The sequence below is a fragment of the Coregonus clupeaformis genome, unplaced genomic scaffold (genome assembly GCF_020615455.1).
Source record: "Coregonus clupeaformis isolate EN_2021a unplaced genomic scaffold, ASM2061545v1 scaf0144, whole genome shotgun sequence".
Taxonomy (NCBI): domain Eukaryota; kingdom Metazoa; phylum Chordata; class Actinopteri; order Salmoniformes; family Salmonidae; genus Coregonus; species Coregonus clupeaformis.
This window is the reverse complement of record NW_025533599.1, coordinates 58,870-75,976: the sequence shown is the minus strand read 5'-3', so window position 1 is coordinate 75,976 and position 17,107 is coordinate 58,870. Positions and strand designations below refer to the sequence as shown.

The following is a 17,107-nucleotide window of genomic DNA, read 5'->3' as shown; positions in this document are numbered from 1 at the left end:
TAATAACAAAACCATCCTGACAGCATTAGTGGTCCGGTAGGCCTGATTAACAACCCAGTGTTGATAGCTCTAATGAACACTCTAAAAGCAGTCCTGAATGGTTCCTGTATATGTACTAAAAGGACTGGCCTATTGCTTCCAATCCCTGCTAAAATGGATCTGTTCTGCCTAAGAGAAGAGGGGAGGATGGAGAAGGGGAGAGTGGAGTACAGACCTGGGTTATTGATCTCCACCACTGACTCTCAGCAGCACAAAACAGGCAATAAGGCCTTTTCTGCTATATCAGTGGTTTCCTCAGTCTTACGAGGGGTGTTTGTGTGCCTGGGCGGGGTAGTGTGCTTGTGTGTGGGCAATGAGTAGTCATCTTTCCATTGTTGAATATGGCGACTGGCCATTTAGTAAACTGATCTTTGCAAGGGGGAAATTCCCCCTGCTCTCAACTTCAATAAAGCTAATACAGTTGACGCTTTATTCAGGGTGTGGTCTTCTGTCCTCTATTAAGAAGGTTTCTGTTAGACTTTTATGTTGATGGAGATCTTTTCTGATTTCAGCTCCCCCATCGCAGAGTGACATTCTCCACAGCCAATCCGGTGCAGGATCTGCAGGATGCATCTCAGCACAGTTACTATGACAGCGGCTTGGAGGAGTCAGAGACGCCCAGTAGTAAGTCATCGTGTGGCCCCCGTATCGGGCCCCTGACCCTGCCTGAGGACCACTATGAGAGGACCACCCCAGATGGCAGCATCGGGGAAATGGAGCACCCTGAAAATGGTACGATCCTGTATTCTCTGTGAGTTTCAGTGTGTGTTGCATGTAATAGTAGTTGGTAGTCTGGTGTTTGTAAAGTGTTTCGTGTTTGTAAAGTGTTTTGTGTTTGTAAAGTGAGCGGTTTAGGGTTGTGACCTGAGGCAGGGATGTTTTTTGTTTGTGCTGTGCGTGTGTTTTTTTGATTGTTTGTTAGAGGGTGGCGATGTGCAGACAGTGTTAGTGACAATGATGTGTGTTGTGTTTGCAGAGTGTTGTATTGAAATGTTAGCTGTTGTTTTGGCTGCTGGGGCAGATAGATAGATAGATAGATAGATAGATAGATAGATGTGTTGTTGAGTCAGCATTCAGTGTCTCTGTCTTTTCTCTCAGCAGCCCCTCTGCTCTCCTCTCTCAGAGCTCTAAGTCATTCCTAATGACCCTCTCACACAAGTGTGCTAATAAAAAAAAACGGACTAATGGAGCATCTGGGTAGACAACCGTGTTTGCCGTAAACATTTCCCCCTCCTTACGCCAAGCTTTCTCTCTGCAGCCAATTGTGGCTAGGTGTTCCAGATCTAGAGATATGCATTCCCTTTGCCATGTAGACAGTGCTCAAACCACAATCCTATATCCATATAAGCTGTGCACTATGTCTAATACACACAGATGTCTAGGTCCATGGAAAAACCTTTACCCATAGTAAAGAGCAATAACCCTAATAAGATCATCCATGCATGCGTAATAAGAACCGCAGGTCCTTAACCCATTCATGTCCATAACAGGATTAAAAATGCCCTTTGTTACACTTGTTCTCTGAGCTTACTGATTGACAAATCTGAATAAATGTTTTAAAACGGCCAAAGCGTTTGTGTACAATGTGAGTTTTTGATATTGTATTATATTTAGTCTTTGGATGAATGGGGTTACTGTTTTTTACACATTTCATGAATCAAGGCATTTAAATACATGTTCAAATGATCAGAGCTTAATCATTTGTTATATATTGCCTAGACCAATATAGACTAAGTGTACAAAACATTAGGAACGCCTTCCTAATATTGAGTTGCACCCCCTTTTGCACTCAGAACAGCCTCAATTCGTCAGGGCATGTAGTCTACAAGGTGTCGAAAACGTTCCACAGGGATGCTGGCCCACATTGACTCCAATTCTTTCCACAGTTGTGTCAAGTTGGCTGGATGTTCTTTGGGTGGTGGACCATTCTTGTTACCCACGGGAAACTGTTGAGCATGAAAAACCCAGCAGCATTGCAGTTCTTGACACAAAACAGTGTTTTGTACACTCAGTGTATATATAAAAAACTATATCTAAAGAAATCCACACACACACTCTCTCACACACATGCCTAGATTATACGCAGTATAAGCAAATCCAAGTCAATGTTCAGATCTTAATACTTTCTGGTCAGTGGAGGCTCCTCAAAGGAGGAAGGGGAGGACCATCCTCCTCAGTGAATTTCATAAAAATGGTAAAACATAAAAAAGTTATATCCATTTTAGATAAAACTATACTAAATATGTCACCAAATAACTGATTAAAACACACTATTTTGCAAAGAAGGTCTACAGTAGCCTCAACAGCACTCTGTAGGGTAGCACCATGGTGTAGCCGGAGGACAGCTAGCATCCGTCCTCCTCTGGGTGCATTGACTTCAATACAAAACCTAGGAAACTCGTGGTTTTCACCCCCTTCCATAGACTTACACAGTAATTATGACAACTTCCGGAGGACGTCCTCCAGCCTATCAGAGCTCTTGCAGCATGAACTGACATGTTGTCCACCCAATCAAAGGTTCAGAGAATTAATCTAGTACTGAAAGCATAAGCAACAGCTAGATATCATGGCAGTGTATAAAATGTGGTGAGTAGTTGACTAGTTGAGAGAGAAAGACAATAGTTGAACAGTTCTGAACAAATTAATTTCTTCCAAAATGAAGGAGAAGCAAGAGAGAAATTGAGCGAGTGTCACGTACGTTGAGTACAGGATTGGACCAAGGTGCAGCGTGGTATGCGTACATATTCGTTTATTATATAAACACCGACAAAACAACAAAAGCCTCCCCGTTGCACCCCTGGTCCGGTCTGGACCTTGGCGCGATGTGTCCTCTCTCAGTCCTCCCACGATGCACCAAGCCCTGTCTGGACCCTGGTGTGGGAGGCCCCGACCCTGGAGAGGGGCTGACGTCTGGGCCTGGTCCGGCAATCCCCCAGCGATGCACCAAGCCCTGTCTGGACCCTGGTGTGGGAGGCCCCGACCCTGGAGAGGGGTTGACGTCTGGTTCTGGAGTGGAGCCGCTGACCGGAGCTGAACTGGACCCCAGTGGAGCGGACTGCTCTGGCTCTGGACTGGAGCAGCTGACCGGGGCTGGACTAGTCACCGGTAGAGCGGACTGCTCTGGCACTGGAGTGGAGCAGCTGACCGGAACTGGACTAGGCACCGGTGGAGCGGACTGCTCTGGCACCAGCCGTTCCGGGCTGGGGACACGCACCACTGGTCTGGTGCGAGGAACAGGCACGGGCCGCACCGGGCTGGGAACACGCACCACTGGTCTGGTGCGAGGAGCAGGCATGGGCCGCGCCGGACTGGAGACACACACCACTGGTTTGGTGCGAGGAACAGGCACGGGCCGCACCGGGCTGGGAACACGCACCACTGGTCTGGTGCGAGGAGCAGGCACGGGCCGAGCCGGACTGGAGACACGCACCACAGGTTTGGTGCGAGGAGCAGGCACGGGCCGTACCGGACAGGAGACACGCACCACTGGTCTGGTGCGAGGAGCAGGCACGGGTCGCGCCAGACTGGAGACACGCACCACTGGTTTGGTGCGAGGAACAGGCACGGGCCGTGCCGGACTGGAGACACGCACCACAGGTTTGGTGCGAGGAGCAGGCACGGGGCACACCGGGCTGGGGATACGCACCACTGGTTTGGTGCGGGGAGCAGGTACGGGGCATACAGGACTGGATACACGCACCACTGGTTTGGTGCGGGGAGCAGGTACGGGGCGTACCAGGCTGGCGACACGCACCACTGGTTTGGTGCAAGGAGCAGGTACGGGCCGTACAGGACTGGAGACACACACCACTGGTTTGGTGCGGGGAGCAGGCACGGGCTTTACCGGTCTGTGAAGGCGCACTGGCGGCACAGTGCGTAAAGCCGGCGCATAGCCTGGTGCCTGCACGGTCACACGCTCCTCAAAGCGAGTGCGGGGAGTTGGATCTGCTAACCTCTGCTCTAAAGACTGAGCTCTCTGCTGCTGGAGGGTTAATTCCCCTCTCAGCTTCTCTTGTTGCCTGGCCAGCTCCTCTCTCCGTGCAACCATTGACTCCTTCTCCCTAAGGGCCTCCTGCAGCGCCTCCTTTTGAAGGGAGCTCTCCTGCTCTATCTTCACGATCAGCCCCCGTAAGTGGTTGTCTCTTCTGTCAGAGTGCTAATCTACAGGTCTCTCCGAGCCTCCTGCTGCTTAGCCAACCACCCCGTGTGCCCCCAAAAAAAATCTTCTTGGGGTTGCCTCTCGGGCTTCCTTAGCGGTCGGCACCGTTGGCGTCGCCATTGATCCTTTCCTACCTGGGCTTCTACCTTCGCCCAGGGTCCTTTACCAGCAAAAATCTCCTCCCAAGAACACAATATCTTCCCCACCTGTGTCCAGGGTGTTTGCTCCTCCTGGGCATGCTGCTTGGTCCATTGGTGGTGGGATCTTCTGTCACGTACGCTGAGTACAGGATTGGACCAAGGTGCAGCGTGGTATGCGTACATGTTCGTTTATTATATAAACACAGACAAAACAACAAAAGCAAGGTAACGTGAAATTATAAAGGCTAAACATCAAACAAGCCAAACACACAGAAACAGAAACAAGATCCCACCACTAAAGGTAGGCAAAGTGGCTGCCTAAGTATGATCCCCAATCAGAGACAACGATCGACAGCTGCCTCTGATTGGGAACCACACCCGGCCAACATAGATATACAAAACATAGAATGTACACCCTGACCAAACCAACAAGAAACAATAGGCATTAAAGGTCAGGGGGTGACAGCGAGAGAGCGATATCGTAATTTTTTTTTTCACTTTCAGTTTCACTTACTTAGCTAGCAAATGCAGCTAGCTAGTTTAGCCTACTGAAACACCCTGCTCAAACAGAGGGATGCTATGTTAGCTAGCTGGCTATGACTTTCCAACACAACACTGGAACTCTTCCAAGTCAAGGTAAACTTTTGGAATTACTCATTTATTGCCACCGGGGCCCGCCGGTGTAACTGGTTACTGACTGTACACTAATGTTACTGTATGATTGTAGAAGTGTACTAATAAGTTAGTTATATTAGCTATGCTGACTTTGACGTTACTTTAGCTAATATGGTGACAACAATGTACAGTGAGGGAAAAAATATTTGATCCCCTGCTGATTTTGTACGTTTGCCCACTGACAAAGAAATGATCAGTCTATCATTTTAATGGTAAGTTTACTTGAACAGTGAGAGACAGAATAACAACAAAAAAATCCAGAAAAACGCATGTCAAAAATGTTATAAAATGATTTGCATTTTAATGAGGGAAATAAGTATTTGACCCCTCTGCAAAACATGACTTCGTACTTGGTGGCAAAACCCCTTGTTGGAAATCACAGAGGTTTCTTGTAGTTGGCCACCAGGTTTGCACACATCTCAGGAGGGATTTTGTCCCACTCCTCTTTGCAGATCTTCTCCAAGTCATTAAGGTTTCGAGCCTGACGTTTGGCAACTCGAACGTTCAGCTCCCTCCACAGATTTTCTATGTGATTAAGGTCTGGAGACCAGAAAACTACCCCCAAAGCATAATGTTTCCACCTCCATGTTTGACGGTGGGGATGGTGTTCTTGGGGTCATAGGCAGCATTCCCCCCCTTCCAAACACGGCGAGTTGAGTTGATGCCAAAGAGCTCCATTTTGGTCTCATCTGACCACAACACTTTCACCCAGTTCTCCTCTGAATCATTCAAATATTCATTGGCAAACTTCAGACGGGCCTGTATATGTGCTTTCTTGAGCAGGGGGACCTTGCGGGCGCTGCAGGATTTCAGTCCTTCACGGCGTAGGATGTTACCAATTGTTTTCTTGGTGACTATGGTCCCAGCTGCCTTGAGATCATTGACAAGATCCTCCCGTGTAGTTCTGGGCTGATTCCTCACCGTTCTCATGATCATTGCAACTCCACGAGGTGAGATCTTGCATGGAGCCCCAGGCTGAGGGAGATTGACAGTTATTTTGTGTTTCTTCCATTTGCGAATAATCACACCAACTGTTGTCACCTTCTCACCAAGCTGCTTGGCGATGGTCTTGTAGCCCATTCCAGCCTTGTGTAGGTCTACAATCTTGTCCCTGACATCCTTGGAGAGCTCTTTGGTCTTGGCCATGGTGGAGAGTTTGGAATCTGATTGATTCATTCTGTGGACAGGTGTCTTTTATACAGGTAACAAGCTGAGATTAGGAGCACTCCCTTTAAGAGTGTGCTCCTAATCTCAGCTCGTTACCGGTATAAAAGACACCTGGGAGCCAGAAATCTTTCTGATTGAGAGGGGGTCAAATACTTATTTCCCTCATTAAAATGCAAATCAATTTCTAATATTTTTGATATGCGTTTTTCTGGATTTTTCTGTTGTTATTCTGTCTCTCACTGTTCAAATAAACCTACCATTAAAATTAAATACAGATAATTTCTTTGTCAGTGGGCAAACGTACAAAATCAGCAGGGGATCAAATACTTTTTTCCCTCACTGTAGGCTGTGTGCAGCGGTTTGGCTTGGAAAGGTTTTTTCGCCTATATCAGCTAGATGCAGGCAAGAGTGTGCAAGGCTGTATACCCTTCAATGTGTCTCTCGAACTGTGTGCACCTATGTTGTCCAGGTGGGAAAGGGCAGTGTGGAGTGCTATTGAAATGCTTTGAAAGGCTGGTTATGGCTCACGTCAACACCATCATCTCAGACACCCTGGATCCACTCCAATTTGAATACCGCTCCAACAGATCCACAGATGACGCAATCTCTATTGCACTCCACACGGCCCTTTCCCACCTGGATAAAAGGAACACCTATGTGAGAATGCTGTTTATTGACTACAGCTCAGTGTTCAACACCATAGTACCCTCCAAATTCATCACTAAGCTAAAGACCCTGGGATTAAACACCTCCCTCTGCAACAGGATCCTGGACTTCCTGACGGGGCCCCCCCCCAGGTGGTGAGGGTAGACAACAACACATCCGCCACGCTGACCCTCAGCACGGGGGCCCTCAGGGGTGGATGCTTAGTCCCCTCCTGTACTCCCTGTTCACCCATGACTGCGTGGCCGCGAACGACTCCAACACCATCATTATGGTTGCCGATGACACGACGGTGGTAGGCCTGATCACAGACAACGATAAGACAGTCTAGAGGGAGGAGGTCAGAGACCTGACAGTGTGGTGCCTGGACAAAAACCTCTCCCTCAAGGTCAGCATGACAAAGGAGATGATCGTGGAGTTGATCGTGGACTCAGTCAGATCTCAAACATGTTCAAATCTTAATAATTGTCTGGACAAATATATATAAAAACAATATCTAAGGAAATCCACACACACTCACACACTCCTAGAGCATATTATACAGTATAAACAAATCCAATGCAAGTCAATGGAGAGTGAGGCATGCTACAGCATTCTCCCTATTTCTCTCCCTCTCTCACAAGCACACGTGTGTACACGCATACCACAAACATACACACACGTGTGTGCATGGATGTCTCTTGGTAGGGTGGGGTGTGTAAAATGGGTCATCTTTGAGCATTGCTGTAGAATGCCTCATTCTCCATTGACTTGCATTGGATTTGCTTGTACTGTATAATATACTGTAGGAGTGTACGTGAGTGTGAGTGTGGGTGGAATTCTTTAGATATTGTTTTTTATATTGGGCCAGACAGTTATTAAGATTGGAACATGTTTCAGATCTGTGAAAGAGAAAGAGAGAAAAAGCTGTAAAATGACTCATTCTTCAGTCTCCATTGAATTTGCTTATACTGCATATACTCTAGGGATGTGTGAGTGAGCACGAGTGTGTGGACTTCTTTAGATATATGTACTGAACAAAAATATAAACGCAACAGGTGCAGTGTTTCATGAGCTGAAATAAAATACACACCAAAGACGTATTTCTCTCAAATTTTGTGCAAAACTTTTTTTACATCCCTGTTAGTGAGCATTTATCCTTTGCCAAGATAATCCATCCACCTGACAGGTGTGGCATATCAAGAAGCTGATTAAACAGCATGATCATTACACAGGTGCACCTTGTGCAGGGGACAATAAAATGCCACTCTAAAATGTGCAGTTTTGTCATACAACACAATTCCACAGATGTCTCAAGTTTTGAGGGAGTGTGCAATTGGCATGCTGACTGCAGGAATGTCCACCAGAGCTGTTGCCAGATAATTTTATGTTAATTTCTCTACCATAAGCATAGTTTTAGAGAATTTGGCAGTACGTCCAACCGGCCTCACAACCACAGACCACATGTAACCATGCCAGCCCAGGACCTTCACATCCGGCTTCTTCACCTGCGGGATCGTCTGAAACCAGCCACCCGGACAGCTGATAAAACTGTGGGTTTGCACAACAGAAGAATTCCTGCACAAACTGTCAGAAACCGTCTCAGGGAAGCTCATCTGCATGCTCATCGTCCTTCCCAGGGCCTTGACCTACCGGCAGTTAGGCGTCGTAACCGACTTCTGTGGGCAAATGCTCACCTTAGATGGCCACTCGCATGCTGGAGAACTGTGCTCTTCACGGATGAATCCCGGGTTTCAACTGTACCGGGCAGAAATCAGACGGCGTGTATGGCGTCGTGTGGGAGAAACGTGGGTGAATGGTTTGTTGATGTCAACGTTGTGAAGAGAGTGCCCCATGGTGGCTGTGAGGTTATGGTATGGGCAGGCATAAGCTATGGACAACAAACCTTTTTTTGTAGGCAATTTGAATGCAAAGAGATACCGTGACGAGATCCTGGGGCCCGTTGTCGTGCCATTCATCCGTCGCATTCACCTCATGTTTCAGCATGATAATGCACGACCCCATTTCGCAAGGATCTGTACCCAATTCCTGGAAGCTGAAAATATCCCAGTTCTTCCATGGCCTGCATATTCACCAGACATGTCACCCATTGAGCATGTTTGGGATGCTCTGGATCGAGGTGTATGTCAGCGTGTTTCAGTTCCCGCCAATATCCAGCAACTTCGAACAGCCATTGAAGAGGAGTGCGACAACATTCCACAGGCCACAGTCAACAGCCTGATTCACTCTGCGAAGGAGATGTGTCGTGCTGCATGAGGCAAATGGTGGTCACACCAGATACTGACTGGTTTTCTGATCCAAGCCCCTACCTTTTTTTATAAGGTATCTGTGACCAACATATGCATATCTGTAATCCTAGTCATGTGAAATCCATAGATTAGGGCCTAATGAATATATTTCAGTTGACCACATTTTTAAAAACTTGATTCATGAAAAGAAAATCAGTAACTCCATGTGTCCAAAGACTAAAATATAGTACTATACAGAAACTGATGTAGGTCACACACAACAATAGAATAATACATTTGATATATTTGGGTTTTGAACAGTTCAAATAGCAATACTACAGTGATTTCGTACGTTTGCCCACTGACAAAGACATGATCAGTCTATAATTTTAATGGTAGGTTTACTTGAACAGTGAGAGACAGAATAACAACAAAAAAATCCAGAAAAACGCATGTCAGAAATGTTATAAATTGATTTGCATTTTAATGAGGGTAATAAGTATTTGACCCCTCTGCAAAACATGACCTAGTACTTGGTGGCAAAACCCTTGTTGGCAATCACAGAGGTCAGACGTTTCTTGTAGTTGGCCACCAGGTTTGCACACATCTCAGGAGGGATTTTGTCCCACTCCTCTTTGCAGATCTTCTCCAAGTCATTAAGGTTTCGAGGCTGACGTTTGGCAACTCGAACCTTCAGCTCCCTCCACAGATTTTCTATGGGATTAAGGTCTGGAGACTGGCTAGGCCACTCCAGGACCTTAATGTGCTTCTTCTTGAGCCACTCCTTTGTTGCCTTAGCCGTGTGTTTTGGATCATTGTCATGCTGGAATACCCATCCACGACCCATTTTCAATGCCCTGGCTGAGGGAAGGAGGTTCTCACCCAAGATTTGACGGTACATGGCCCCGTCCATCGTCCCTTTGATACGGTAAAGTTGTCCTGTCCCCTTAGCAGAAAACCACCCCCAAAGCATAATGTTTCCACCTCCATGTTTGACGTGGGGATGGTGTTCTTGGGGTCATAGGCAGCATTCCTCCTCCTCCAAACACGGCGAGTACTTTCACCCAGTTCTCCTCTGAATTCAGATGTTCATTGGCAAACTTCAGACGGGCCTGTATATGTGATTTCTTGAGCAGGGGGACCTTGCGGGCGCTGCAGGATTTCAGTCCTTCACGGCGTATTATGTTACCAATTGTTTTCTTGGTGACTATGGTCCCAGCTGCCTTGAGATCGTTGACAAGATCCTCCCGTGTAGTTCTGGGCTGATTCCTCACCGTTCTCATGATCTTGCATGGAGTCCCAGAACGAGGGAGATTGACAGTTCTTTTGTGTTTCTTCCATTTGCGAATAATCGCACCAACTGTTGTCACCTTCTCACCAAGCTGCTTGGCGATGGTCTTGTACCCCATTCCAGCCTTGTGTAGGTCTACAATCTTGTCCCTGACATCCTTGGAGAGCTCTTTGGTCTTTGCCATGGTGGAGAGTTTGGAATCTGATTGATTGATTGCTTCTGTGGACAGGTGTCTTTTATACACTCCCTTTAAGAGTGTGCGCCTAATCTCAGCTCGTTACCTGTATAAAAGACACCTGGGAGCCAGAAATCTTTCTGATTGAGAGGGGGTCAAATTCTTATTTCCCTCATTAAAATGCAAATCAATTTATAACATTTCTGACATGCGTTTTTCTGGATTTTTTTTTGTTATTCTGTCTCTCACTGTTCAAATAAACCTACCATTAAAATGATAGACGGATCATTTCTTTGTCAGTGGGCAAACGTACAAAATCAGCAGGAGATCAAACACTTTTTTCCCCTCACTATATATGCTTTTAATTTTCTCAAAATCCCAACTTTGACACTGCCAGTATTATAAATAATGACAATCTTAAAATGTCAATGTGGCCTGTCTAGACACTTGTATTAACTATGTTGACTCCAAATGTCATGCTTTTACACCAAACAGAATTTGTTCTGTGGCTCGTTTTGATATTGTACTAAATATAGTACATTCCACGGAGGGCCGAGTGTCTGCGGGTTTTCGCTCCTCCCTTGTACTTGATTGATGAATTAAGGTCACTAATTAGTAAGGAACTCCCCTCACCTGGTTGTCTAGGTCTTAATTGAAAGGAAGAAAAAAAACTGCAGACACTATGCCCTCCATGGTATGAGTTTGAGACCCCTGTAGTACAAGTACATGAATGGGTTTTAAGTAACTCAGTGTAATGCATTGTTAGTCCTGTAACACAATACACTAAATCATCCACTGGATGCAAGCCCCAGACAGCAGAGCACTGCTTCAGCTATATTTGTGTTTACCGTTCCACAACATCTTCTCATTGGTTTCATCTCCAATATTTAGCCTTTTTACCCATTCCACTGGTTTTATCTCCAAAGCAGTCTGTCTGTTTCCTTTTTTGGGGGGTAAAACATGGCTTCCTATGGCTTTCTCCCAGAGCTTCAGTCTCCCCAAGTGGGGAGTGGCTGTCAGCCGCACAGCAGCAGACAGAGGAGAGAAAGGAAACGTTAGGGAGATAAATATCATCTCCACCCGGGAATGCTATGTGTTGGGGGAGAGAATGAGTGATGCGCTATCAGGTGGAGCCAGTCTCCTGTTCCGTTTGTGCAGCCACTGCCCTCACATATGATCGATTATGCATGCTTTAGTTTCTGGTTCTGTTGTTGTGTTTTATTCTTTCTCATGCAGCTTATTGGCTGAGCATTAAAACAAAACTCCCTTGTCACGGGTTCAGCCGAGGCTGCCCCTCCTCCTTGCTCGGAGTACTAACTGCTACCGATCCATGTATCTATGTTCGACTTGTTCTGTCTTTATTGGTTACACCTGTTTCCCATTATGTAGTGATGTCTTCCCTATTTATCCCTCTGTCTTACACTGTGTGTTGTGTGTGATTGTTTCATGTTTCGGCAGTCGTTAGTGTGCAGGTTTGTTCCCTCCCCGTGTGGAGGTTGTTGTTATTTATTTTACCTTCGAGTAAAGTACGTCTTCTGATCAGCTCTGTGAACTGCGCTTGACTTCGCCTACCGCATTTCACTGACGCCCTGACAGAATCACACACCCGTCTACATGGAGTCAGCAGGTACAGCGATGCCAGCCGGATCAATGGAGGAACGCGTACAACAACAAGCGGCCATGATCCAGGCTCTCGGCACCGCCATGGAACGTGTGGTTCACACTATGGAGCAATGGGAGAGAGGAGGTCTTCCTATACCTCCTCCGATGACACCACCTACACCGATACCCATCGCTTCACCTCCTGGGTCCAGTGGGATTCGGCTCTCGCTCCCGAGGGCTTATGACGGTACAGCTGCCGGGTGTCAGGGTTTTCTGCTCCAGGTAGAGCTCTACCTGGCAACCATCCACCCGGCTCCCTTGAGATACGAGAGCGTGTCCGCCCTCATCTCCTGTCTGTCCGGTAAAGCGCTGGAGTGGGCCAACAGCGAGTGGGGGGGAATAGACGCCGCAACTGTCAGCTATGCAGAGTTCACCCGCCGCTTTAGGGCGGTATTCATTCATCCACCAGAGGGCAGAGCGGCGGGTGAGCGTCTATTCCACCTCAGACAGGGGAAGAGGAGTGTGCAGGAATTCGCACTGGACTTTCGGACTCGGGATGGAATGAGAGGGCCCTCATCGACCACTACCGCTGTAGCTTGAGGGAGGACGTTCATCGGGAATTGGCCTGCAGGGACACCAACCTAAACCTGGACCAAATGGTGGACATGTCGATTCGACTGGATAACCTGTTGGCTACCCGCGGACGTCCGGATCAGGGGCCGTCCATTCCATCCCCCTGCACCTCCGACCCTACCCCTATGGAGCTCGGAGGTGCTGCTATGAGGGAGACCAGTAGAGGGGCCGTCCCCTGCACCAACTGTGGCCGCAGAGGACACACTGCTGGTCGGTGTTGGGGAGGGCCTCCAAGGAGTCGAGGCAGTAGGCAACGCACTGATGAGCCGTTTCAGGTGAGTAGGCACCCAACTCACCCAGAGCTCCCTGTTGCGCATATGTGTATGAATGTTGTTTTTCCCGAGTTTTCTTCTCATTCCCAGCATAAGGCGCTAGTAGATTTAGGCGCAGCTGGGAACTTTATTGATCGTCAGTTTACCCGTAAGTTAGGGATTCCTATTGTGCCAGTCGATGTGCCCTTCCCTATCCATGCCCTAGATAGCCGCCCTTTAGGGTCAGGGCTGATTAGGGAAGTCACAGCGCCTCTCAGGATGAAGACGCAGGAGGGAAATTAGGAAATAATTAGTTTATCTGATTGATTCTCCTACATTTCCCGTGGTGTTGGGGCTTCCCTGGTTAGCTTCTCATGACCCCACTATTTCATGGCAACAGAGGGCTCTCAAGGGATGGTCTAATCAGTGCTTGGGGAGGTGTGTAGGTGTTTCCGTAGGGGCAACTACGGTGGAAAGTCCGAACCAGGTTCCCACCATGCACATTCCGCCTGAATATGCCGATTTGGCTCTCGCCTTCTGTAAGAAGAAGGTGACTCAATTACCACCCCATCGACAGGGGGATTGTGCGATAAACCTCCAGGTAGGCGCTGCGCTTCCCCGGAGTCACGTGTATCCTCTGTCACAGGAGGAGACGGCAGCTATGGAAACATATGTCACCGAATCTCTGAGACAGGGATACATTCGACCGTCCACTTCCCCTGAGTCATCGAGTTTCTTTTTTACTCCCGTGCATTGACTACCGTGGTCTAAATCAGATCACAATAAAATATAGCTATCCATTACCTCTGATTGCTAGTATGACGGAGTCATTGCACGGGGCACACTTCTTCACTAAATTGGATCTCAGGAGCGCGTACAACCTCGTGCGTACCCGGGAGGGAGATGAGTGGAAGACAGCATTTAGTACCACCTCGGGGCACTATGAGTACCTCGTCATGCCATACAGTCTGATGAATGCTCCTTCAGTCTTCCAATCGTTTGTTGATGAGATTTTCCGGGACCTGCATGGACAGGGTGTAGTGTTGTATATAGATGACATTCTAATATACTCCGCTACACAAGCCGAGTATGTGTCCCTGGTGCGTCGGGTGCTTGGTAGACTGTTGGAGCATGACCTGTATGTGAAGGCGGAAAAATGTCTGTTCTTCCAAGAGTCCATCTCCTTCCTAGGACACCGCTTGTCCGCGTCAGGTGTGGAGATGGAGATTTACCGCGTTTCGGCCGTGCGTAATTGGCAGACTCCAACCACGGTGAAGGAGGTGCAGCGGTTCTTGGGTTTTGCCAATTACTACCGGAGGTTTATGATGTGGGGGACCGGGAGCTGTTAGCTGTGGTTTAAGCCCTGAAGGTGTGGAGGCATTGGCTTGAGGGGGCTAAACACCCTTTTCTCATTTTGACTGACCATCGTAACCTGGAGTACATCCGGGTGGCGAGGAGATTAAACCCTCGTCAGGCAAGATGGGCCATGTTCTTCACTCGATTTGTGTTTACTCTCACTTACAGACCAGGTTCCCAGAACGCTAAGGCAGACGCCCTGTCCCGACTGTATGACACAGAGGAGAGGTACATTGAGCCCACTCCCGTACTCCCGGCGTCGTGTCTGGTGGCACCAGTGGTGTGGGAGGTTGATGCGGACATCGAGCGGGCGTTACGGACCGAGCCTACTCCCCCCCCAGTGTCCGGAGGGTCGGATGTACGTGCCGCTCGAGGTTCGTGATCGAATGATTTGTTGGGCTCACACGTCACCCTCCTCTGGTCATCCTGGCATCGGTCGGACAGTGCACTGTCTTATTGGGAAGTACTGGTGGCCCACTCTAGTCAAGGACGTAAGGGTTTATGTTTCCTCCTGCTCGGTGTGCGCCCAGTGTAAGGCACCTAGACACCTGCCCAGAGGGAAATTACAAACCCTACCCGTTCCACAACGGCCGTGGTCCCACCTATCGGTGGACTTTGTGACGGACCTCCCCCCTCGCAGGGGAACACCACGATCCTGGTCGTTGTGGATCGGTTTTCGAAGGCCTGCCGTCTCATTCCTATGCCAGGTCTCCCTACAGCCCTACAAACTGCTGACGCCCTGTTTACACACGTCTTCTGGCACTACGGGGTACCTGAGGATATTGTGTCAGATCGGGATTTCACCCCGAGAGTAATTGGCGGGTGGAGAGAGTTAACCAGGATGTGGGTAGGTTTCTGAGGTCCTATTGCCAGGACCAGCAGGGGGAGTGGTCGAGTTATATCCCCTGGGCAGAGATAGCCCAAAACTCACTCCGCCACTCCTCTACTAACCTTACGCCTTTCCAGTGTGTGTTAGGTTATCAGCCGGTCCTGGCACCTTGGCATCAGAGCCAGATCGAAGCTCTTGCGGTGGATGAGTGGTTTCGGCACTCGGAAGAGTCCTGTACACCTGCAGCGGGCTGTCAGGCGACAAAAGGCGAGCGCCGATCGCCACCGCAGTGAGGCCCCGGTGTATGCACCGGGGGATCGGGTCTGGCTCTCGACCCGAAACCTTGCTCTTCGCCTGCCCTGCCGGAAGCTGGGTCGGCGGTTTGTGGGGCCATTTAAAGTCCTGAGGACATTGAATACTGTCACGGATTCAGCCAAGGCTGCCCCTCCTCCTTGCTCGGGCAGGCTTCGGCGTTCGTTGTCACCGGAGTACTAGCTGCTACCGATCCATGTATCTATGTTCGACTTGTTCTGTCTTTATTGGTTACACCTGTTTCCCATTATGTAGTGATGTCTTCCCTATTTAACCCTCTGTCTTACACTGTGTGTTGTGTGTGATTGTTTCATGTTTCGGCAGTCGTTAGTGTGCAGGTTTGTTCCCTCCCTGTGTGGAGGTTGTTGTTATTTATTTTACCTTCGAGTAAAGTTCGTCTTCTGATCAGCTCTGTGTCCTGCGCTTGACTTCGCCTACCGCATTTCACTGACGCCCTGACATCCCTTTACAGAAAATAGGACTTTGTTAGGCAGGTCTACTTTGTTGTTGGTTGCAGGAAGACAAGTTTGTGATCGGAGCTTGAGCGGTTAAAGAATGAAAGACAGAGAGATGAGGGAGATGTTGGATCCTGACAGGGAGCTGGGACTAAGTCATCTTTGATAAGGATGCAAAGTAGCAGCACGTAGGGACTGGGAGAATGGACGATGAACCACTAACCATAGATAGACCTAATTAAAATGTGATTCTCACTTCAGGGAGATTACAGAGAAGGCCCACAGAAAATGATGGATGAGAAAGGAATGAAAAGAGACAGAGGGATTCCTCTCTCCCCAGCTCCACCTGAATGGTGGTGGGGAGTCTGTCTTTTTTCTCTTCTGTTAGAATGAAATTGAGTGACAGGGTGACAGGCTGTACCGATGCCGGGCTTCATTCGCGGCTCCCAAGATGATTGACAGGTGGAAAGCAGGGAGGTGAGCACTCTACGTGTCATTGCATTTAAAATGGATGAAAACTAATATGTGAATTCGAGACATTCAGCTTGAGCGTCGTTGGCCTGCAGACGACTGACGTGGATGTGGTTTACGATGCTGGGTGGCCTTTTGTTATGGGAAATCTGTGGAACAGCAGAAGGAAACTCTCGTTTATGATCCACTTCATGGCACAATTACATATAATCATGTAAACGATGATTATGGATGAAGACCATCATGAAAATGAAATACATTTGTGCAGCTGACTGAAGACAGGACAGCCAGGCATTCATGCAGTGGAGTCCATTTCCACGGTAACATGGACTCTTTACAATGTGGTGAAACTTTGTTGTTCCTTGCTGAAACAAGCAAGGTGTTGTAGCAAATTAGTCTTTGGTTGCCTAGACAACACCCCCTCCCTGCAGCATCAGCACATGTAGTCAGGAGCGGAGGAATGATATGTATATACAGTGGGGGGAAAAAGTATTTAGTCAGCCACCAATTGTGCAAGTTCTCCCACTTAAAAAGATGAGAGAGGCCTGTAATTTTCATCATAGGTACACGTCAACTATGACAGACAAATTGAGAAAAAAAATCCAGAAAATCACATTGTAGGATTTTTTATGAATTTATTTGCAAATTATGGTGAAAAATA

General features: G+C 48.1%; 1 protein-coding gene across 1 annotated transcript in view; it reads left to right on the top strand.

Moving 5' to 3' along the window:
• Positions 1 to 17,107, top strand: part of LOC121573772 (protocadherin-1-like) — a 138,865-nt gene that overhangs the window by 95,922 nt on the left and 25,836 nt on the right. Inside the window, exon 4 of the mRNA XM_041886020.2 lies at positions 552 to 771. Coding sequence (XP_041741954.2) covers positions 552 to 771 — 220 coding nt within the window. The remainder of the gene's footprint in view (positions 1 to 551; positions 772 to 17,107) is intronic.